At 35.0% G+C, this 26,804-nt stretch overlaps 1 protein-coding gene across 1 annotated transcript in view; it reads right to left on the reverse strand.

The window, feature by feature from the left end:
* The window catches only part of LOC137925269 (NACHT and WD repeat domain-containing protein 2), a 64,628-nt gene extending 47,393 nt beyond the window's left edge, over positions 1–17,235 (reverse strand). Inside the window, exons 1-2 of the mRNA XM_068768695.1 lie at positions 17,133–17,235; positions 3,615–3,703 (exon numbers count right to left, since the gene is read on the reverse strand). Coding sequence (XP_068624796.1) covers positions 3,615–3,703; positions 17,133–17,235 — 192 coding nt within the window. The remainder of the gene's footprint in view (positions 1–3,614; positions 3,704–17,132) is intronic.
* Positions 17,236–26,804: the final 9,569 nt, after the last annotated feature.

Genomic DNA, 26,804 nt, shown 5'->3' on the forward strand with positions numbered 1-26,804 from the left:
TTGATCCGTGAAGTCACAACCAGAGATCAAATAATCCATAATTAGTGTAAGAACACTTTACATGATAACATTTCTTTGAAATCATCGCGTTAAGCTGTATAAGACTTTTAGTAAATCCACGTTCTACCTTTGCAATAATTTGTTCCAACAATTATCTTAAAGTGACAAATGAACTGGCCACATAGCATCTACTGGTCCGAAATCTATGGTAGAGACTTATTTACTGAAAAATTTCCTTTAAAGTAATTTTTCATGATGATCATAAAACAAAACCTTCGAAGACTTGAAAGTCTTGTATCAGAAAGAAGAAAAGAAGAAAAGTTTCTATACTTTGCATCGAACCCGCGACCTGTGATCGAGTCTCAATGCTCTACCGCTGTTCTACCATTGCTCTTTTGCCTATCATTTGCCGGCATCAGTATTCATTTAATTATATATATATATATATATATATATATATATATATATATATATATATATATGTATATTTATACATATATATATAAACACATACATATATATATATTATATAGATATATTGTTGTGTTAGGTTGCCATAAGATATACTACTTAGCACCACGAGGGTTTCGGAGGCAGCGTGAACTATACACGCGGGACGGGCTATCTAAAATAGCACAGCGCGAGGGAAGACCGCGTGGCGATCCTTGACCGGAAGATACCGCGGTCCCCCATATAGCATAGATGGCGATCACCAGGGGGATTTCAATGGGTAGAAATCCCACATACCCCTGTCTTCCTCCCCCAGAGGCGGGACATCTTGAACGTCAGGAGGATTTCACCAAAAAAAAGAAGATATACTACTTATAAATAAGATCAATTAGTACTATAAAATAATAAAATTTTAGGGCCTTGCAAAAAAAATTTATAAGTGCTTCGGAATCTACACAAGGCTGTTTCCTTTCAGCTGTCCATACGGCAGATGCCAATTGAGCTTAATAATTTTAATGCGTCAATAATTATTGATGCGCGTCCATCACTGACCCCTATCGCGGTGTAAATGAATAAAATGGAATTCAAAAATACCAACAGTTGCTGGTATAATAGGTGTAATAAAACAATTTTGCACAATTACGAATTATTCGCGTAATAAAAGAGTTTCCGGAGGTGTTGATTATTTTGTATTTGCATTGTAACATGTTTTCTATATGACCACTGCATGCCTTTTTATCTCATTTATATAACAAAGGAGTTTAAGCATTGAAATAACTGTATCGAAATTTTATAAAGCTATTTTGTTAAGCACACAATTTTTTCTTAACACAAACTGTACTATAATAAGCGATTACTGTATTTGGTGACACCCTTACAAGCAACAAAAACCACACTTAAGATATTCCGAAATGTGAATTATTTACACATCATTGTATATATATATATATATATATATATATATACAAGGGTATACGAGTATATAATAGGAACGTGGGTTCCTAATTTTCCATCCCACAGTTTTGATTGATGTTTATTAGTAGCGCCATTTTATTATAATTAATTTTATAACAATTTATTGATGAGAGAAAGTCGTTAAATAAATTCAATTTTATAAATGCTTGGCGGGCTGCATAAACATGTTTAACAGGCTGGACTCAATAGCAACTAACGCCAGTTTACTTCAAGGATATCATCTCTGTCCAGTACTCTTTACGGGTCATGTGAGAGCTAACTTCAATCTTCCTTAAATACGTTATACGAGTAGATACGAAAACAACACACAAGTTCAGATCGTCAGCCATTTCAGCCGTAAGTTGTTCAACGGATTGCCTGGTTAGAGTGGCAATGAACCGACCCTATATAAGGTGAACCCCACAAAAGGTGAACAGATGATCTTGACATAGTAAAATTTGCCTTTGATTTTCTATACGTGCGTTGCAGTAACTGAACTAAATGACAATGAAACAATAGAATAAATATTAAATATTTCAAGTAGGCTTTGCTATGTATATGTCACATATTTAAACGTGTATTTATACATAGATTTTTTCTAACTTTCTCTGTATAATACCTTCAGATTCCCAATGTTAATATTATCTAGAATAACAGGTCAAGAAATTAGATAATTAATAAAAATTGGAGGTAGTAAATAATATAGTTGTCTCTACTATCGTGTAGAACAAAAATTAGATACATTTGAACTACAATAGTTCAATGTACTATTTAAATTGGTTTACCGGTTCGTAGCTTGAATGCGGGTTGATAACACAATAGACAAAGTTCGAAATCGTGACGTGTAGACTTCATTTGTCCTTATCCGAGTGGGTCAAAGGTTCGGAACGATCATGAGAAACAAGTACAGAATAACCCAATATGCTGTGCTAGGGATTTCTCTACGGGATTGAATCAGGAGTAAGGAAATCTGTTGAAGTGTGTAGTGTGAAAAACATATGGTAGCTGAAGCCTTAACTTTTTAGACAACGAACCGGCAAGTAATACTGCATATTGCGTCCACCTACAAGCTGAACAGAATCTGTGATAGAAATAAAAATTAAATTGTATGAATAATAAATATTGTGATAAACTGTGATAAAAACCACGTACTGTGAAATAACGCATAAATGACAATGTAAGATTTTGTGATGTACGATAGAAAATGAATGAATGTTAATATGAAGATCGGTGGAAGAGAATGACAATAAAAATAAATGTGAACAAAAATTTTTAAAGACAAAAAAACTATTTCCAAAATAAGATAGAGTGTTCGAGAGATACCAAATATAAAGAAAAAGGTAGACAGACGACTTTGCCAAGGACTATATTGGTATATATGCAATAAAATAAAAAATGAATGAATGAAGAAGAATGAATGAAATGAAGGCATATGCCCACAAGTGGACATTTTGTCGCTGAAATGATTATGATGATCATTTTAAAAGATCTTTACCCTTTTTAGCTTTTGGATTCTTTTCTAGATATGCATAGATATAATTCTATTAATATAATTTATTTTAGAAGTATTTTGTAATAAAGACGAAAAGGTGTTTCGGAGGATACATAACTCATGTTTCACGTAGTTATTTGGTGTGTTTTGTATTGTAATATTTCTGATAGATGTCGATTTGATAAACACAACCGCAGTTTTATTAATATTATTTTGAAATTTTCTGGAAAATCACACGAAAACTTGAAATATCAAAAACCAAGATTGGAGGTGATTTTCTCTAACGTGCTATCATCAGCTTAGTCAACCAACTATTAAGAACTTTGAAAGCCTTGCTTGCATGAATCATCGCGAAAATTCAACATACGCACAATAAGTTATTACACCTTAGCAAAGAACTTCATTCACGGCAGCCAATAGATGAGCAGTGCTAGTCTAGCTGTAGAGGAAAAAGATTTGCGATTATAGGTCGCGGGTTCATTTCTTGGAGCACTATCTTACATATAATTCACACTTTGTGCATTAATTTAATGGATTGCTACTGCATACATGTTTCCAGAGAATGGGCATCAGTTTCCTCTGCGTACCATAATACCACACAGCGATCGCTGTGATGGTATATCCCCCATGGATATCTTCAAGAGAAGGATTTGTCTTCAGTGGACGACCAGAATAGATGCCCACTGGTGGACGTTGACCTGGCAAAGAATTTACATACCTGAAACTCCAAGCCGTGTTTTTCTCTGCAGTAATCTTTAATACGAGGATAACATTTTGCCATCAGCGTGTTTCTTTCCATCGTTGTGTCTGAAAAATACAATTAATTTATATAATTAATAAAGTAACTTAATGCACCGTTTTCGATTCACTGTGGTCTGATAAGTGAAGCGATGTTAGAACCTGCAGCTTAAATCATACATCTAATCCGACGATATTTTCTGGAACATTTTGGAATCTTTTTACTGTGACGAAATTAAACGTTAATCTGTTTACATTAAACTAGGCCTATTTTTAAAATCGTTTCTATTATACAAAATATGAGCTTGTTGGTTTTGTTAAAAAGATCGTTATTGTAGATTATATTTGATACCGCAGACAGGCTTACAAAAGCACCTTTAAAATTGAATGCGAAATGCGTTTCCATCGACAGCCAGAGCTGAGTTTTCTACTCAGGTATTCTTCCCGATCATTTTAAAGAGTATAACACGTTGGTCAGTAGGCGATATATTATTTATTTATATCGTGAGTAGCTGACGCGATAAGCGTTGTTTTGCTATATAAATAATTTTTAGGGTCTTTCTCCACGACAAACAAGCGTGGAAATCCGTCCACTCGTGGCTTCTCGTGAACTAGATGGACAAAGCGAAAGCTAAGAATACCACGCAAGGTATCATGATTAACTTCACCTCTGTCGACGACTTCAGTCATCTTACCCACCACCTGCGTGAGGAAGGCATCTCCTTCCACACATACGCTCTCCCCGAGGACAAGCGACTTTGGGTCGCTATCAGCGGCCTCGCGCTCGAAATACAGACCGCCGACGTCGTAGACGACCTCTAAAAAGCGGGCATCCCCATCTTCGCATCGAAGCGCATGACATCTCTGCGCACCAAGCTCCCCATGCCACTCATTATGGCAACCATCGTGCTTTCTTCCGTGGGAAAGAAAATCTTTGCCCTCAAAGAGGTCTGCTTTCCCTTTCAGGTGTCTAATTTAATTTAAATTATTCTTAAGTAAAAAAGGCAATGGTAGCTAAATTAGAAATAGAAATATGTTCTTATATTAACCTAGTCTTGACAGAGTTTTTACTACAAGAAACTATTGGTCTGATTTCAATAAATGTTACATATTACAAAGCGATCTCTTTATTTGTTTATTAAAAGTGAAATAAATTTTGTGGTCTATTACTCCTGACTGACGCAGCTGTTAAAGAAAAATTTCAAATTTAAAATTTAGTGCATAAACTATCAAACGGGCAAAGTTAAAATTTTTCAAGATTCCGTCTTTTCATTAGAACGTTGTACTCAATTTTAGAAAAAGGTAAATGAATAATGCAATCGTAAAATTTTACTTCATCATTACCGTGCTCATTCAGGTGGCCTAATCCTGGAACATATTCAAATTCAAAATATCTTTATTCAAGTAGGCATGTACTCGCACTTTTAAAACTTCGATTATTTTAAAATTTTTAATGGATTCAGGCGTTACATTGCGGAAGTCCATCCTAAATAAGAAAGGACCAATATCTAGCCACCTCCGCACATGCAGTGGTTGTCGTGCATGAAAGTGCACCGCCCGCCAGCCCGCTCGTAAATGCGCATGCGACAGACAATGCCAACTACACAACCGCCACCGTAAATTCACTCGACACGTGTTTCACCCCTCCACGGGGCATCTTCAGGAGTTGTTACACAGATTAGTGCTAAACACCGAGTGAGCTCAGTCCGCTGTCGCTTTGTTATTTATATGTCCCCTCCTCCCCACCACAACTTAATGTCACGTGATCGACCACGTGGGTATTTTTATTTTACCCTCTCTTACGCATTTGTTATATTTGAGATTTTACGTAATAGACGAGTGCCCCGACCGATTCTCCAGACAAACCTGCAATAATGGAGAGGAGGAGACATTGACCTGCTCATTAAATACAGGTCCACTACCCGCGTGTCTTATTATTTCTAGCCGTTCCAACACGTCCATACGTAATCCTTTGCTACAGGTGTGCAGCACGTCATAGGAATGACCATGGGGCAAACTATGTCCAGTCTCTAATAAATGTTTAGAAAAATGAGATCTTTCAGGGCGATCATTTCTATATGCGGAAATATGCTCCTTATAACGAATGTTGAAACTTCGACCAGTTTGACCCACGTACACCCCTTCACACCCACCACACTTCAACCTATAAATACCCGACTTTTTGTCAACCTCTGTTTTTTCCTTGCCGTTGCAAATCGCACGCCGAATAGTGTTGTTGGTTCTGAATGAAACAGAAACGCCGTTTTTTCTTAATATTTTAGATAATTTTTCGGATATTGGTCCCAAATACACTAAACTAGACCTACAGTTTTGGACCCCGCGCTCAGGTGTCACTGAGTATAAAAGGCCCCTCACTCGCTGGTTCATCTTCTTCCTAATTAAACCATCCACCATTCTCCGCTCGTAGCCATTTGCAACAGCTATTGCATAAATAGTATTAAGTTCTTTATTATATGCTGCTACATTTAACGGGTATGTCATCAATCTATTTATATATGAATTGAAGGCCGCAAGCTTATGTTGCCAAGGATGACAAGAAGAGGATGGAATTACCAAATCCGTATCAGTTGGCTTTCTATATATTTCAAAAACGTGCTGACAATGTTCCTTTTTGATCGTGATATCAAGAAAGTTAATTGAATTGTTAATTTCAACTTCTAATTTAAACTTAATTTTTGGATGAAATTTATTTAAATTAGTTACAAAATTGTCCAAGTCTTGCCTTGTACCTGTCCAGCATATAAGAATATCATCCACATACCTATAATAGTAAAGGATGTTACTATTACCCACAATATATTTATTCTCATAGTTGTCCATGAAGATCTCCGCCATCAAAGGGGATAACGGAGATCCCATAGCCAATCCTTCACTCTGTCTATAATAACTACCGTTAAACCTAAAATAATTTTGTCGCATGCAAATTTTTGTTAACGTTGCTATTTCGTTCAGCTCCTCCGGATGCAGTGCCCTTCTCTCCAATAGATCTGATAATAATGATAAGCTCTCTTGGTAAGGGACATTGGTAAAAAGATTATCTACATCCAGAGATAAGAACAACGAGTTTTCTGGTAAGGTAACATCCTTCACTTTATTTATCAAATCGAGAGTATTTTGTAAACTATATTTTGGAGAAAATGCCGATTTTGATTTTATTATACTTTTTAACTTTTTAGCTAACTGATATGCTGGACAGCCAATGCATGAAACTATCGGACGTACCGGAACATTGTCCTTATGTATTTTAGGTAACCCGTACAACACAGGTGGCTGCGGATTCATCGGAACAATATGTTTTGATGAATTATCGTGACTAAAAACGAACTTGGAACTATCTATAGCTTTTTTGATTTCTGTGTTGTAGCGGGTTGTTGGGTCCGAGCGCAGAGCAACAAAATCACCACTGTGAATTATATTATTGACTTTCCCAATGTAATCATTGTGATCTAAAATAACTATACTATTACCCTTATCAGCTTTCGTAACTATTAAATTATTGTCTCTAATTTTACGTTTTAATGATTTCGCCACTCTGATTTCGTCCACAGTTATATTAATATCCGTTTCAACACGGTCAGCCATGCGGCTGATATGGCTATACGTAAGGCTCAGAAGGTCTGGTTAGAAGCGGAATCTCGCCGGTGGTTTAAGATTAGAGATAATCTGAAATTACATTTGAAGGTATTACATACCGAGTTAGTTTACAATTTACATAATGTGGAATTTGACCTTTTAGACCAAAAGGCAAGAGATTTCGCTTCACAGGCAGCGCATGATAAATACATAATTCAGTCACATAAGTTACGTAGGTTAACATCAGCTCAACATGGTGGTGGAACCGGTGGCAGAAATGGTGGTGTACATAGAGAAGTAGGGCAATGTAATAACGGTGGCAGCGCCGGTAATGGTGACGGGCAGTCTGATCATGTTTTCTACCCACGGGTAAAAAACATGACTACCATACAATTAACCAACAAAGAGTTAACATTTCTGGAGAAGGGTAGCAAATATAACATAACACCAATACTAACACAAAAAGAAAGGGAGGAACTAGCAATAGATTCGGAGATAGCATGCGTGATGAATGGTAAAGGTAATACGGTCAGGGCGGTGGTGGCTGAGGAATTAAAAAAGCACGATTCACCTAGTAACACGTCTGTGGACGAAATCAGAGTGGCGAAATCATTAAAACGTAAAATTAGAGACAATAATTTAATAGTTACGAAAGCTGATAAGGGTAATAGTATAGTTATTTTAGATCACAATGATTACATTGGGAAAGTCAATAATATAATTCACAGTGGTGATTTTGTTGCTCTGCGCTCGGACCCAACAACCCGCTATAACACAGAAATCAAAAAAGCTATAGATAGTTCCAAGTTCGTTTTTAGTCACGATAATTCATCAAAACATATTGTTCCGATGAATCCGCAGCCACCTGTGTTGTACGGGTTACCTAAAATACATAAGGACAATGTTCCGGTACGTCCGATAGTTTCATGCATTGGCTGTCCAGCATATCAGTTAGCTAAAAAGTTAAAAAGTATAATAAAATCAAAATCGGCATTTTCTCCAAAATATAGTTTACAAAATACTCTCGATTTGATAAATAAAGTGAAGGATGTTACCTTACCAGAAAACTCGTTGTTCTTATCTCTGGATGTAGATAATCTTTTTACCAATGTCCCTTACCAAGAGAGCTTATCATTATTATCAGATCTATTGGAGAGAAGGGCACTGCATCCGGAGGAGCTGAACGAAATAGCAACGTTAACAAAAATTTGCATGCGACAAAATTATTTTAGGTTTAACGGTAGTTATTATAGACAGAGTGAAGGATTGGCTATGGGATCTCCGTTATCCCCTTTGATGGCGGAGATCTTCATGGACAACTATGAGAATAAATATATTGTGGGTAATAGTAACATCCTTTACTATTATAGGTATGTGGATGATATTCTTATATGCTGGACAGGTACAAGGCAAGACTTGGACAATTTTGTAACTAATTTAAATAAATTTCATCCAAAAATTAAGTTTAAATTAGAAGTTGAAATTAACAATTCAATTAACTTTCTTGATATCACGATCAAAAAGGAACATTGTCAGCACGTTTTTGAAATATATAGAAAGCCAACTGATACGGATTTGGTAATTCCATCCTCTTCTTGTCATCCTTGGCAACATAAGCTTGCGGCCTTCAATTCATATATAAATAGATTGATGACATACCCGTTAAATGTAGCAGCATATAATAAAGAACTTAATACTATTTATGCAATAGCTGTTGCAAATGGCTACGAGCGGAGAATGGTGGATGGTTTAATTAGGAAGAAGATGAACCAGCGAGTGAGGGGCCTTTTATACTCAGTGACACCTGAGCGCGGGGTCCAAAACTGTAGGTCTAGTTTAGTGTATTTGGGACCAATATCCGAAAAATTATCTAAAATATTAAGAAAAAACGGCGTTTCTGTTTCATTCAGAACCAACAACACTATTCGGCGTGCGATTTGCAACGGCAAGGAAAAAACAGAGGTTGACAAAAAGTCGGGTATTTATAGGTTGAAGTGTGGTGGGTGTGAAGGGGTGTACGTGGGTCAAACTGGTCGAAGTTTCAACATTCGTTATAAGGAGCATATTTCCGCATATAGAAATGATCGCCCTGAAAGATCTCATTTTTCTAAACATTTATTAGAGACTGGACATAGTTTGCCCCATGGTCATTCCTATGACGTGCTGCACACCTGTAGCAAAGGATTACGTATGGACGTGTTGGAACGGCTAGAAATAATAAGACACGCGGGTAGTGGACCTGTATTTAATGAGCAGGTCAATGTCTCCTCCTCTCCATTATTGCAGGTTTGTCTGGAGAATCGGTCGGGGCACTCGTCTATTACGTAAAATCTCAAATATAACAAATGCGTAAGAGAGGGTAAAATAAAAATACCCACGTGGTCGATCACGTGACATTAAGTTGTGGTGGGGAGGAGGGGACATATAAATAACAAAGCGACAGCGGACTGAGCTCACTCGGTGTTTAGCACTAATCTGTGTAACAACTCCTGAAGATGCCCCGTGGAGGGGTGAAACACGTGTCGAGTGAATTTACGGTGGCGGTTGTGTAGTTGGCATTGTCTGTCGCATGCGCATTTACGAGCGGGCTGGCGGGCGGTGCACTTTCACCGCATGTGCGGAGGTGGCTAGATATTGGTCCTTTCTTATTTTAAAATTATAAGTTGTAATCCATCACCGGGTCGGAACGCTGATCGATTAAAAAGAGCAGTCCAGAAATTCAACAGCTGCTGTTTTAAATTAAATTTAACAATTTTTTATATACGTACCTAATAATATTAACAATGTAAATGAATCAACCCACCAAGTTCCACACATTTTGATCAACTAAAAAGTCTTAACCCTTTCCTTACCGCAGTGACGCTACTGAACCGGGCATGTGCGCCGCGAAGTGCACATTGCATGGCGGTAAGCTGATATTCGAATTTTCTCATTTGTGTTACAAATTTAAAGATTTTACTGGTATATTAATTAAAAATGAAAGTTAGGATAATTCTTAGTAATGTATTTGGCTGTGATGTCTTAAAATAGGGATCTAAACATAAGATCACATTACAAGGTGGAATCCGGCAAACTCCGACGCCGGTAACGAAAGGGTTAAATGCTATATTAAGATTTACTCAATTATGTACATTTAATTTTAGATTTAAAACTAAGAAAAGGTAGGTTTAAGATATCATGTGGAAATTTATTATATATACGTACATCCATAACCATTAAGGATTTGTCAGCTTATGCCTTTTTTTTTATTTTGGGGGTAAATCTGGGGTATGTGGGATTCCTACCTACTAAAGCCCCCCCGGAGATCGCCCTCTGCGCTATACGGGGGACCGCGGCATCTCCCGATCAGGGATCGCCACGCGGTCTTCCCTCGCGCTGTGCTATTTTAGATAGCCCGTCCCGGGATATGCGTGTATGGTTCACACTATCCCCAAAACCCTCGTGGTGCTATCACGATGGTTCGAGACCACGTTGAACTATCGTCCACCTCACAATCGCTGAAGCTAATGGGAGTTTAGGGCCCCCACCCTAAAGTCTCGCGACTCCGAAAGCCCCGTTTATGGTAGGGGACACCATTCACCGGAGGGCCGTCGCGAGGTGCGTCCCTGTGCTGACAGCGTCGTCTCCGAGCGGGATCTGTCCTCTGCCGATCCCGTTCGGCCGCCTCCTTCTGGACCATGACGGTCTCACAAAAAGAGGCCACGGCCCTCCACGCCGATGAACCGCTCAGCATCGCCCATACGACTGCTAGCAAGGAAAGGTCCTGTCCGATCTCGTCCGTCAGGGTCCGCCGCTCCGACTGCCACGCCGGGCCAGCTTATGCCTCCCTCAACTCGTTTATTTTCATAAAATTCATTTATTCAACTTTAAAGGTTTTAACACAACTCTAATAGACTTTTACTTTTTATTTATCTATTCTTTAATCTGATTTATTTTTAACTCTACTAACTGCTTTGCAAGGTATTATAGTTGTGGAGAAGAAACAGGAAGAAACTCCACAACAACAAATCTTTTAATAAAATTTAACAATACAGATTTATACATATACACTTTATCAGATATAGCATAAATGAAATCTAAATAACTAGACGACATCACAGCCAAGGATTATTGACATTTAAATGTTCGTTCATCGAATAATAAGCTTTCTTTGTCAATTAACTCTAATATTCTTTTTGGACTTTGTAAATGGAAGACTAAATAAGTTTAACAATACAGATTTATATATATATACACTTCATCAGACATGGCCTAAATGAAATCAAAATAATTAGTCAACATCACTGCCAAGGATTCTTGTCATTTAAATGTTCGTTTATTGAATAATAAGCTTTTTCTGTCAATTAACTCTAATATTCTTTTTGAACTTTGTAAATGGAGGAAACTGAAGACTTTTTGCAGTTGAAACTTTTGTAGAGTCAGTTTTTCACAGTGCCTTTTAAACATACTATGAACGTTTCATATGTTTTTGAATTAATTATAATTATTTTAAACGTACAAAATATTATAATAAAACATTTTGAGACCACTGTAAGAATATTGGCCTCTTTAAACTTCTTTCTGGAGTTATTTAATAATCACTGGCAACACATAACAGTCGTAGAACTTTGTCTAACTGAAAAAAATTATATAAAATAAGATATGTAATCATATTATTAATATCTAATCTTGATTACATAATATTCGTCAGTAACTGTTGGCAATAGTACCAACAAAAAATGTTTTAGTTAAGATTTTATCTATGGTTTGGCGAATTGGTAAAATATGTTTATATCTGTGCTCCCTTACGCCACCGAGCACACGTGTTTTCCCTTCCTTGTAAAATTAATTCTTAATATATTAATTCATTCTCTGAACCAAGGCTTTCTAATTAAATACAGTGCACTAAAGTCAATCCCAATCTTATACAGTAACAAAGCAAAGAATAAGCGAAAATACAAAATTTTTAGTAATCATATAAAACTTAGGAGTACCGTCGTGAATTTCTGCAAACAATTATCAAAATTAAAAGAAAAATTAACATAAATAAACGTCGGCCGTAAATAATTTGAAAAGAACCGTAGCCAACGGATTCTAGACACGCAAAGTAAAAATATTACTTTTAATTGTGTTACCTTAATGCTTGAAGGAGACTGATGAAATATTGCTAAACGCTATATTTAGCTTATATCACATAAGCCTTGCTTTTGGCCAAAAAATTTGCAGGCAACCCGATATCTTCAACAAAGTACTGGTTGCAGCAAAAGTATACAGTAAAAGAACATGTTTCTGTCTGTCCAGATCAGCCTGTCAACCAGTCTGATAAATTCAAGTCAATAAGTGACTCTCTAAGTAAGAAAAGGACCAATATTTAGCCACTTCCGCACATGCAGTGGTAGTCGTGCAACAAAGCGCACCGCCCGCCAGCCCGGTGGCAGTTGTGTGATTCGCATTTGCCGCATACGCATTTATCAGTGGCTAAATATTGGTCCTTTTCTTACTTAGGATGGACTTCCGCAAGGTAACACCTGATTCCCTTAAATAATTGACTCTCTATTACTATTGCCATAGGAAAAGCATGGCAGTCGTCGTTTACGCGCACTACAAGCCATAGGGCCTTCCCTAAAGATATCTATGGGGGGCGGGGGTATACCATAAAGTTGTTTGGCAGGCGGGTTGTCGATCGCAGTATGGTATTATGGTATGCAGATTAAGTTGCCGTTCATCCTCTGGAAACTTGTTTGTGAGCAGTGGCGATCCTATATAATGAATACACAAAGTATGAATCATAACATTGTATTCCGGGAATGGAATCCGAAACCTAAGATCGCAAGTCACCGTTCTCTACCGCTGAGTTACCACAGTTCAAGCATAGCAGTAGTAAAATATATTACTAGTAATATCAATCGGCTTATTTATTTAAGCAAAAAGTGAATTTTTAAATTTTTCGGTCAGAGTGGCAGGTAGAAAGTTGATAGATTAGAAGAACTTTTGATATATGGAAAAGTTGATAACCATAAGGCCGTAGCTTCATACGCAGATCTGGTCAAATCCAAACCGCGCCGAAGTAGTTGAAGCAATACACACCGTCGAAGACCGGTAAGAATGATGTAATATAGTGTCCGACAAACTTTCTAAAAAGGGTCCAATATTTTTCAGCGAGGGGTACGACGCATTGAAAATGAGTGTAAAACAGAGGATACTAAGACATGAAAACAGTTTGTCATTGATTTTAACCTCCTCGTTGATTTTAACAAGGCGTTCAGATATAGATGATCTTAGGAAGTTAAAAAAAATGTTAAAGAATTGCCAAATAAAGTAAAAAAAAAAACGAATTGCTTTTTATCTTGATCACACTATACTTGAGAAAGACTACCCATTTCATTCATTTGTTTTTATCACGTAATACTTTGTAGAAAGATCTCTTGGCTAACAGAAGCTTCTAGAAATATGATTACTGAAATTTCGTTTATTTGACAGTTCGCTGTGAACTTCGCGCGTTTGACAGTTCACTTGATGCAAATTTTCTGTCGTTAACAATGATTTCGTTTAGTATTTATCGATCACAAAATATAATTGCTTATTTCAATAAACATATATTCTGCCTTCTATTTCAAAAAGACAATTTGCACTTATATATTCTTGTCTGATTCCACTACCATCACAAATCTGGATTATATCTTTATCTTCCATTTCCTCTACTTTCATATCTAGTTATAACAAGTCTGTTGATAATAAATTTTTAAAGTGAGATTACTTGAACAACTTTTCGTTGAGATGTTTTGTTTGAGGTAACTGTAAGTTGCACTTTTAGTGCATAACAAGCCACTGCGGTTAATGCAGATTGCGTGCAGCGAGCGTTATGCGGCGTTCAGAAACAAAGATAATCAGAGGCAATTAGTTTTTCTTGTTGTTATTGTTCTAGAATATACCAGTAATAAACACGGTTCAAATCTAAATGTTTTATCTTCGTTTTAAATCATAGATGCCCATTGCAAGGTTTAGTCTTACCTCACATATATGATATCTATGAGGCATATATCATAATCGCCAGGCTTAGCAGGTGAGTCAGCGATTGCAGTGTGATATTACAGGAGGCACCTGACGCTGAAACCCATCCTCTGAAAACTTGTTTGTGACCAGTGGCAATCATTAATGGATAAATTGTGTATTTTACATAAGACTTTACCTCGGTAAGAAGGTGAAATTGAACCCGCGACCTACGATTGCAAGTGTGTTCTCAACCGCTAGGTTACCACTGCACGATATTTATGATATTGTAATAAAGGTATATAAGGTAGATAATGAAGACCGTAATATTACGCTACCCTACAGACTCTATGTTTGTTTTTATTGTAAACACCCTTAAATTAAATCTATTTTATGTCACTGTCATTGAGATCTATGAGACCTATAAGATAGTTTAAGACATAATTTCACCTGAAAGATTTTTTTGTGAAAATATGAAATTCAGAGAATTGTGACTGGAAAGTATTTTTCATTCACTATATTCTTCAGATCTTTGTCAATATGTTTAATATCGTTTTAATAATTTGATTAAAATCGAGAGTTATTCACACCGAAGGATTTCAAAACTGACTTTTTATTATCTAGCTTTTTTCGTATTGATATGATCCCAACAGTGCCAACAGGATATTTTTTTTGAAAAGGTATTGTTATGTGTAGTTTAAATAAATGTAACAATGGTTCGTTGTTACTCGATTCCAATGAAATTTTGATTATTTTAACCGTAATTAAACTACGATTTACTACAGTTGTTTGTCTATCATGAATAACCACTTTTTGTCCTTTCTTTGTTAGTGTTGCGATAGACGCTTGGTGATGGTTCTGGAATCTCTACAAACCGGTAAGCCCAGTAAAGGAAGACCATCTACAAGGTAGAGAGAAAACCTTGTTTATGTCTTCAAAAGACACAGGGTGTAAGCTTCCAGCCGGTGAAATGTTTATGATAATTATTGTAATATTAACAATGATTTTAAAATTTAAAATACATACAGTGACGTCATCAGGGTTGATTCGAAATAATCATGTTATCATTGGATTTTTATATCATAAGTTTTTATCACCAAGTAGAGTTTTAGTCGTTCCACTAAAGCAGTGATTCCCAAAGTGGTCTATATCGACCCCTAGGGGTCTATGACAACCTGTAAGGGGTCTACGTCAGTGAAAAAAAATTTGGGGGTCCATGATATGAAAATGGGAGTCCACGATAGTGGATCTAAACACATACACTGATAGTACCTATTTACTTACATCATACTATCTTATAATATCAAAACATTTACATTATTTATAAAAGTAGTTAGAAATTTACAGCAAATCAATATCAGGTATGTAGGGGGTCTACCAAACACGGAAAAACATGGCAAGGGGTCTACGACACAAAAAAGTTTGGAGAACTCTGCGCTAAAGGTTAGAATTTGATAAAGATAGTTTCAAATACTATATTTATTTCTTTTAATGTTTCATTTTTATTCACTTGTATAGTTTTAGTAAATAAATACTATCATTAAAAATCTCTTATACGATAAAGTAGGTGCTGTCAAGGACGGTTATAAATTAAATTTTCGTTCAATTTCGTAGGAGCTATCGTCCGCACTATCAGATAATGGGTATTAATTAAAAGTTGCCATAGTACCCTTACCTCCCCCACCGCCTAGAGGGGGGCGAAGAGTGGGGTATCTCTACTTTTCGTTAATCAAATATCTTCGTAACTTTCGAAAGTTACTTCGTGTATTGTTATTCCAGTTAACTGTTTTAGATATATTTTACTATTACATTTATTTATTTACGAAGCTTATACAATATATAAGCGAATTTAATATCAAAGACATTCTCTACTAGTTTAGCACTAAGTTTTACGATGGGTAGAGATAAATCATGATGGTAAGTAAAATAAATTATACATACATTGTATCTTCAAAATGATCTTACATAAAACCTGTATATTAACCCTTAATAGCCTAGAGTTTCAATTTTGATACCATCTTTTAAACCGAATGTTCACATTACTATTAGTTATTTTTATAGGTTGGCTGTACATATTTTACTGTTGTATAATATTCTTTCCAACGAAATAAAAAAAAATCTATTTTTCCCTTCATCTAGACCCTCAAGCAAACACAGTAATATTAAAAAAAATCACTCTCGTAAATCAGGCTACTAAGGTTAAAGCATAAACCTAAACAATTTATATATTTACATACACGGTTAATGATTGTATATGTAAAAACTTGTAAAGGTTAAGTATATATATTTCATTTACTATCTATTATCGTATGTTACATATTATCCATAAATATATAGTTACAAAAACAGGCGTGCTATGTCAGTCACTGGATGTTCTATGACTGCAATAATTATGACGATAAAACATTGTTTGCATATTATCTGCAATGAGTGTTTCTTTTATTTATTTTAGTATTCATTTAGGAATCACAGCGGCCAATAGTGGACGTATAGCTTAAGTCACGCCAGAGGAACTCTATTTTAAATTAGAACCTTAATGAACTCCTCTATTATAGTATTCTTCAATTTAAAGCTACGGAAGTTCCAAACGCAGGTTTGATAAGATTCCACAACAAACTCATCTGGTTTGTTTTATACTTACCTTCATAATGCCTTTTACACATTAATAGATATATTAATTCCCAAGCTTGTTTACAATTTAAAGAATCCTTCACACTGCAATAGAATGTTTTTGCAAGTTTCAAATATTTTTAGCTAATCGTAGGTTTGATAAAGCATCTACTGTATGTTTATAAATATCCTCATTTAGATTTAAAAAAGTCGACATTGTAAATCTTTTCGTATGTTTTTTTGGTTATCCATGCTTCTGCTTTGTTATGCCCTGATATATATCGAGTGTTAAATCGTTGCAGGGTAAATATATATTGTAATTTACCTGTAAATGTTGAACTGGTGAAGATTCTCACGATCTTCGAGCTTACAGGGGGCAGCAGCTTCAAAGAGCCTGTGAAGATGAGGTCCACGGTGCGATCGTCCATAGTTGCTCAAGAAGAATTATTGCTGAAATTGAAGAAGAACATTTCTAAATTCTAATGGTGTTTAAAGCAAATGATAATCACAGGAAGACGTTTATTCATATACTACTGTGAAACTGTAACCATTGTAAGAAAAGGACCAATATTTAGCCACTTCCGCACATGCAGTGGTAGTCGTGCAATAAAGTGCAACGCCCGCCAGCCCGCTGATAAATGCATATGCGGCAAACAATGCGAATCACACAACCGCCACCGCAAAATTACTCAACGCGTGTTTCACCCCTCCACCGGGCATCTTTAGGAGTTATGTTACACCGATTAGTGCACAGAAACCAAATACAGAGTGAGAAACACGGGCTGGCGAGCGGTGCACTTTATTGCACGACTACCACTGTATGTGCGGAAGTGGCTAAATATTGGTCCTTTTCTTACTTAGGATGTACTTCCACGAGGTAACGCCTGATTCCATTAAATATGTAACCATTGTACCGCGCCTTAGGAAAGCAAGATGTAGAAGGTGAGAGACGAAGTAAAAAAGAATTAGCATCTTCACCACGAGCATTGACGGCACTGTTCCCCTCTTACCGTGCGTAATTGATAAGCAGTTCCAATAACACTGTAACAGGAAACGATGGATTGACCAAGTAAAAGCTCCCACGAAGTCACCTATAATCAATTGCGATCGAAACGATTTGGTCAGACAGACTTTATTTTAAGTACTTGCTAATTACATTAAAAAAGGTATTTAAAAAATTTTAAATGATTAATTTTAGTACACAAAAGTTGTTATTTAGTGCAATAATATTTGATCTCTCGTTAAATGGGGCCATGGTTATATTTACTATCGGTTCAGGTCATAAATGCCCTCGTCAAGGGACAGGATTCCTCCAAACGCAAACGCCACGCTTGACAGACGTGTTATTATTGTACACATAAGACGCTGCTGCCTTCTCTGAAAATTTGGTTCTGAGCAGTGGCAATCCCATATAATTAACGCACAAAGTGCAAGTGAATTATATAACATTGTATCCTGAGAATTGAACCCGCGAACAATTGCAAGCCTCAATCCACAGCTGTGCTACCACTGCCCATATCTACTATGCAGTGGTTGATATATATCTGTGGTAAGATTTTTATTTATTACTTTGTTATCAAAAAGAACAATACATTGTTTTTAGGTATTGCACCAAATATTGTTAACTAATTTGTTTATGTTGTGTTTTCACTTATTTTTATAAATAAATAAACTTAAATTAATTAATAACATCATAATTCTCTAAGTTGCGTAGATATATTTCATCTTATTACAGTAAGTTAAACAGTTTTAAATAGAAACCTCTCTGTTAACTTATTCTGCATATACAAGATGATTAGTTATTGTTCTAAAAGCTTTAAAAGTAAAAAGCTTTAAGGCTATTACGCCTATTTAAAATCAACCTATATAAAGTAATCAATCTAAAACTCTATTGGAATGCGACAGGTCAATAAATTCTGGCAATACAAAGAAAACAAATTGAAAATGATTTTTAATTATTACGTTATGTGCTATTTGTAAAGATAAAAGATAAAATTTATTTATTCAACATTGAAACTTTTAACAGAACTCTTATTGATCGAAATTTTTTTTTTTATCTACTCTAGTTTTGACTCTGCTTTGATTTCCAAGGTGTTATGGTTGTGGAGAAGAAGCAGGAAGAAACTCCACATCAACACATATGTACAGGTGTACCAGACTTTGGCAATACAAAGTCTGCAGAAATAGATAGTAAACAATCAATAATTTTTATATATAGCAATATGAAAATACTTTGTAATCATTACGTTATATACTATTAGTAAAGATAAAAGATAAAATTAATTTATTCTACATTGAAACTTTTAATAGAACTCTTATCGATCGTCAATTTATTTTTTTATTTACCCTATTTTTGACATGCTCTGATTTCCAAGATGTTATGGTTGTGGAGAAGAAGCAGGAAGAAACTCCACAACAACACATATGTACAGGATGTACCACACTTTGGCAATACAAACGATTTTAATATATAGCAATATGAAAATACTTTGTAATCATTACGTTGTATACTATTTGCAAAGATAAAAGATAAAATTGATTTATTCAACATTGAAACTTTTAACAGAACTCTTATATATCGTCTATTATTCTTTTAATCATTTCTTTTTTTGACTACTCTGCTTCGCTAGGTGTTTTAGTTGTGGATAAGAAGCAGGAAGAATTTATAAACTCGGAAATGAATAGTAAGCAATAAATCATATCAATATATAGTTAACGTATTTGCTATTTTTGAAACCATTGATTTTTACACAGGGTTTAAGTGGCAGTAAATGCGCTGTACATTCATCAAAGCTTTTACATCTAAATCAGCTGGTTTTACCTAAAGTATACAGGTACAAAGGTACATAGAGTAGGCAGTATATTATAGGTACAACTTGTATTACGAAACCGCATCATTAATATATAGCAGCAATCGTGGGAAACTGACAAATTACTAGCTTGTATCGATCAATAAAAGCACTCAAAGCCGTCAAACTCTCAAAGTGGACAGCAAGTGTTTTCGTAAGCTATTTGATTTGACGTACACGTGTTTTATTATATATTTAAATGAATTACTGAAAAAAGTGTTTTAAAATTCAATTTATTTCTTCTACTACTGTTTCATTACTATGTTTGTCTGGGAGAAATTGTCTCGTGTGATAAAACCGCCCATTGCAATTTTATCTTTATAGTTATGAAAATATATACAAGTACACCAATACCTCGCTTTGCGTCGTTTCGTTTTGCGTTTTTTTTTTACATCGCTGCTTAATTAGTACTAATTTTCAATGTGCGTCGTTAGATTTTCGAGGTTGCGTTGTTTTGGGATCGAGTCTTTAATTTTTTTTTAATTTTCTTTTTTTCTTAAAGATGGCAACACTTTTGTTTCTAATTGTGCCATGCCATCAAAACTCGGGGATTCCCCTTCTAACTAAAAACAACGCAATTTGAATACAGTTTTATTTTCACTCTGATGCTAATTTTAGAGTTCAGTTTCAATTACTTGGTGTATTGTAATGTAGTGTGTTGTACTTCTTTTAAAAGAGAATAATAAATTTATATAAAATTTTACGTGTTGTTTCTGATTACAAAAAAGGTTACATTATTTTTGTTTTTTAAATGTTTATTTTGTTCAATTTTCTTTTTAAAATTAGTATTTTCGTAACCCTGGAACCTATCTTCGATCTTTACGTGGTTTGATATAGAAAATCTTAATTCACTTGCGGCGTTTCAATTCGCGTCGTGTTTTTTTGGAACGTAACCATGATGCAAAGTGAGGTATTGGTGTATACATTTTATAGCGTGTACATTAAATAATGTTAAATTTAATTAATCCTTGCAATGATTTGATGTCGATATGACTATAATTTGTTACTAATACATTATTTTCGAGTAATGATCACAGGTGGGTTGATGCAGCGCTTGAGCTTAATAAATAGGCTACCGTCTGATTCATAATGCTATTTGCTGATTACTTTAAAGATTGATACGAATCGCTAATTCATTGTAAGAATGAATCCAGCTAGCTTTTGTAAGTTGACGATATTATCAAAATAGACACGCAAAATAATTACACTCGCAACAAACGCCGGAGCTTTTTTTACTATTACAAAACGAACGGGAAGCATACTCGGATCCGAGTGATGAGCACTGAAGGATATAATAAACTTCAAAAATTTGTGATATTAAAAAAAACGCGACTTTATTTTAAGATCACATCAGACCAGTGTTCCTTTGGGTTTATGGAAGCTTTATATTTAAGAATGCCATTATAGATAGCTCAATTTGATTATAATTTCTAATAACTTGGTCTCTTTTAGTAATCTTCTCATGTATACAGGATGTAAAAAAATGACTCTAATTAAATAATACCATGAATTATCGACATCATTATTTCATCTGTACGACCTATACTGGCCACATAGGCCTTCCATATATTTCTAATAAGACTGTTTGAAAACTTATTGTATTTTAAGTATACTGACTATGTAAACATGTTCGTCTATCTACTTTATATGTGGAGATATGCTGCGCTGCACGAACTGTGGTAGCTATTTCAAAAACCAAAGCTTGTAGTGGCTATCTGATAATGGCTTCTCTTTCTTTAACCGATCTTGCAGAGAAACAGTATGAACCTTAGTGAATAACAAAGTCAAATAAAGTGAATGTTTAACACGTTCACTGCGGGCCCAATTTTGAAGAACTTTCAGCTGGTGCGGCTGAGGTCGAATCAGCCCCAAGCTGAACTTCCTAGTAGTGCGGTTGAGGCCTTTTCTGCCTCATGTTTCAATCATTTTTTTTACAATTTTGAGTCAATGCTTCGCAGACATAAAGAAAGCTATATTTGTCTTGGTCATACCTCATACGGTTGAGTGTAAACAGCCGCCGCACTAGAGAGAAAACACGAGTTTTACGCGCCGCACCAGTGCAAAGTCTACCATGAGGCTGAATCGGCCTCAAGCCGCAGTGAACGTGTTAAGCGTGCTGAAATTTCCGTGCAATCGCTTAATGTATAAATCAGATATATCAGATAAGCTTATATTGAACGTTATCAGGATACGAATTAATCCCCGATAATCCTACCAAATTAGAGCGCGAAGTAAAATTTAATGAACGGATAAAAAAAAACTTGTAGATAAATATTTTTGAACTGTTGTGAAACAGTGAATCTTGAACGTAGATCGCGGGTTCTATTCCCGGGATATATTCTTATACACACTTCGTGTATTAATTATATAGTATTACCACAGCTCATGAATAAATTTTCCTACGAAACCTACCACCATTAGTCTACCAATGTTATAAAATACGCTAATAAAAATACACGGTGCGGTATTTATAAAGTCATGCTGTCTATTGAAGTACATATAAGAACCATCACCATAATATAAGTCGATAGGCACCTACTGAAAGGCATGTTTCTCCCCCAAAGATGGCAGCACTGGTCTGTCTTGCTGTGCCCGCATTTAGCGCCTTCAAGTGACCTTAACAATGTCTTCGGTTTACAAAGTGGGAACGTAACCCACCTGTCTACCGGATTGTAGTCGTCCCACGAGATCATACTTCTCCAATTGTCATCGGTTACACCAGTTCTGTGCTCTGTCCACTGCCATTTCAGACGAATAATTTTCCGAGCTACGTTATAGATCTTAGTTCTTCATTGCCCATGATTTATCTATTTATTTATTGTACACTTCTTGTAGTGTGTTTCGAATGAAATAATATTTCTATTTAAAACTGGTTTAAGACGAATAATAGTATACTAACTCACCATACACCGTATGCTTCGGTTTGAAGCGTGTGTATTTCTTGCACGGATTCTTATGATCCGACATATAGAGCGATTTATACTACTACTAAATCGATACGAGAAAAATCCACATCAAAAGGTTTTAGACTCTCAAACCAATACATAAAGCAGGTGCACTGCGATAAAGTTGTTGATACACTTTACCGGTACGTGAAATTCAAAAATTAAAAAAAATAAACGTGAATTAATAATGATCATCACTTCAACCATTTGATGTTCTCCGCTAAACATAGGCCTCTTCATAGATAATAAAACCGGTTGGAAGGAGCTTGCATCTAATATTTTCCGACGACTCTAACAAGATCGTCGTTCCAACTTGAAAAGCCTTACAAATGCCGTATGGTTTTAAAAAAGTATTTACTTTAAATAAAACAATTTTACCGTTTTACACATGCACAGCATGCCGCCAACCTTAAGGTTCTGAAGTGGTGACCAACCGTTCCTATTTTAAATCTATCTAGGAGTCCTATATCCAATAGTGGACGACCTGTTTTATTGATGATAAATTTTGTTAATCTGTTGTTTTTAAAATATGCGATGATAAAATATTTACACGCACGAAGATATTGCTTTCGATGTAATGTCTCAACAACTTTAGCTTATCTCCGGCACGGAGTTAAATTTTCTCTAAGCCGTCCGACGACGCCGCAAAGCCGATCTCACCAAGGAACGAGCAGTTCGGTTAACGAGCTACGAATTATGCCCACACTTGCGCAGTTCCCGGTAATATTACTGTGAGTGACCACAGGGCAAAGTATAAAAAATTATACAGAACCTTTCAAATAAACTGTTCTATTTTCAAATATTCAGATAATCCCCAAAATAGAAATTGATAGAGCCGTAGTTTGGCTCTTGGCAAGATCTTGGCAGCGTCTCAATCTTTCATAATGATGTTAGTGTGGTCACATAGCTAATTATCCTAAAGGTTTTCAAATTAAGAAGTGTAGGCTTCATAAAATTAATAACTCTTTTGTGTTTAACCGTATACGGTAGTGTTAGAGGCACCGGTAAGGAAGGTAGTTTCTATCGCCATATTTTACAGAAAAATCGATTGATATTTACCGCTCCGGCATTGATTTTGTATACTAGATTGCAAAAGATTGTTCATAACGAAAATGAATACATTGTTGATTAGAAATAAAAACTTATTTAAAATGTAGTCGCGTGAATTTAACTTAAGAAAGCGATAGTACTTTCCGATCCGCCTAATACAATGCATTCTTATTTAATGTGTCTAAATTATCTTGAAATATATTACAGTTTAATAAACAAAACCATTAAAGAAACTGTCATAGCGCGAAGGATTTTTAATTATAATAAAGCATAGGAAAGAATGGCTCTACCACTGTATTATAGAAGTTATAAAAGTGAAAAAAAAAAACTCGTCTAAATCTGTTGTTGTCTCTCAGATTAGGGTGTGCTTCGAACCTTTGTATCTTTAAGATGAATGTTATCAATAAAGGAAATGTCAATTTGATTTTAGTTTCTGTAAATTGGGCTCTTTTGGAATGCTTGCCATGGTTTAAACATAAAATCACCATAAAAGATCCTCTGCAGATATTAATATTAATAATCTTTCAAGAAATAACCATAGAATTCTAAGGAAGCAACTTTTTTTTTTACCTTTTTACAAATATTGTTACAAAATTAAAACACAGTAGAAAATAAATTGGTAAAATGAATAATAAATGAAAATAATAAAAAAAATCGCTATTATATATATTTATCTTATCTACGTGATTATAGTAAAAAAAATTAACCGATTGTTTCTTTTTAATTTCATAGCCAAATAAGTAACTGAATAATTACATTTAAAGCTTTTCGAAAATATAAAATTAAAAACAGCATAGTTATCATTTTTAATTTTATATTATCGGCTTAAAGCGTTTTCCTTTTATAAACCTGTCATTATAAATTTTAAGTTCAATTCAACGATAAATTAGTTTACAACTTATAATAAACTGAACCTAATACATCAGTTAAATATAAACTAAACTAAACTGATTGTATTAATCAGTTATTTACTTCAGAAATTTTTTATTATTATAAATCATATACACAACGATAAATCTATATAAATAAATAAAATTGGAGTAACTGTTTGCAATATTAAAATAACCTTTTTTACCACATGCCACAAATATATCATATGTATCCATATGATATATTTGTGGTACACATCCGAAATTGTTTTTTTTTTTAATTTTTGTCTCTCTGTTGGTTCCGGCTCATCTCTGAAATAGCTAGGTCAATTTTGACGAAATTTACCTACAGTTAGTGTAATAAGGAGTAATTAAGGCTGCTTTTATTTTAGAAAAATACTTAAATTAAAATAACTTTTTAAACTAAATATTTTTTTGTTCAATTCCTCACAGACGAAGTCGCGGGCTAAGCTAGCGATATAATAAAATTAATAATGAATAGAACTTAGTACGCCGGTAAAATATAAAGAAACAAAACATATTTTTATTTTATTAATTTCAGGTGTAAATCTTTTTTATAAGTAATATAAAGTCTATGATCAATCAATAATGCAGAAGCAAATTTAAATATAAACAAAACTCAATACGTTGTAATGAATTGAAAAGAAAACTATGTACACTTTTCTTAACCTACTTCCTTATGCGTCACATTAGAAAAGAACAGGATAGCTTAATAGAAAGACTCATAAGTGCGAACAAGACAAAGACAAGCTTGAACAAGCACATATCGATACAAGACAAAGACGCCGGTCTCACCTGTTCCAGTTTCAAGCGACTTTAGATCGATAAGTTGCACTCGAATGTTAAGGTCGCGGAAAATCGATATTATTTTCACTTTTAATTCTATAGTATATATTTAATTATATACAAGATACGTGTGATACAATTCTTTGACGGTATGATACTGGTTGATAGAATGCAAATATGATTCTAAACATGTTATTTGGTTGCCAGGTTACCGATTCGGCTTTGCGCTATTCACTGTTTTTAGTCTATTTTCAGTGTCTATTATACGTAGTGATGTGGCTAGGCAAGGTCGAGACCGCCATAATGATCTTCGTGACTGAAAAGTTTGAAAATTACGTGTTCACTTTCACAGGCTTTTAGTATTTTTCTTTCACTATCTAATCACGCACGAACTATGTGAAAATATATGAAATGAAATTATTAAGTATATAGGGTTATGAACAATTTCTAATTTCGGCTGCATTAGTAGTAATAGTAATAGAAATAATAATAGTAATATAACTACAATGTAATAGTAACAGAAATGGATGCCATTTTGATACTTATAGTTTTCGTTAAAAATACTGTTGAATAATCTAGAAAGCACATATTACTATATCGGGGTATATACATATATATATATACGTATATATATATACACACACGCATATATATAATATATATATATATATATAAGTATATACTAAAGTTCATTTACAGCCTACCTAACAACAGTAGATGAACATATGTAATATATGTACATGCTCTCATAGAAAAGGTTGCAGTAGTATCATTGACATCTTTCCACTTATAAGAAACAGATTTGAAAAAGAGAGAAACATTTTTCTACCTGAGATATGTTGTTATATAAAAGTGACCTTCCTTTGCCGTTTATTACCAATAGATGTTTGTAAACAGGAGATATTTGTAACCAGTAGATATCTGTAAACAGCAGACGTTTTTTAACACGTTCACTGCGGGCCCAATTTTGAAGAACTTTCAGCTGGTGCGGCTGAGGTCGAATCAGCCTCAAGCTGAACTTCCTAGTAGTGCGGTTGAGGCCTTTTCTGCCTCATGTTTCGGTTGAGTGTAAACAGCCGCCGCACTAGAGAGAAAACACGAGTTTTACGCGCCGCACCAGTGCAAAGTCTACCATGAGGCTGAATCGGCCTCAAGCCGCAGTGAACGTGTTAACAGTAGAGGTTTGTAATCAGTAGAAGTTGGTTAACAGTAGAGATTTGTAAACAGTAGACGTTTATGAATAAATGACATTCGTTAACAGTAGAGGTTTATGGCAAGTAGATATTTGTTACCAGTAGACGTTTGTGACCAATACGCGTTTGTTAACAGTAGAAGTTTGTGACCAACACGGATTGTGTTAACATAGCTTTCACACGATATCTTCTGTCACGTTCTTTGAGCTTTTTAAATTGGACCTGTAAAATTCCTACGAAGTACGATCATAGCTCTTCTAATCTAATAACCTACTGTTACCTTA

This window comes from Battus philenor, unplaced genomic scaffold (assembly GCF_028537555.1).
Source record: "Battus philenor isolate CCGP_79_NKW_IND1 unplaced genomic scaffold, ilBatPhil1.0.hap1 SCAF_26, whole genome shotgun sequence".
Classification (NCBI taxonomy): Eukaryota; Metazoa; Arthropoda; class Insecta; order Lepidoptera; family Papilionidae; genus Battus; species Battus philenor.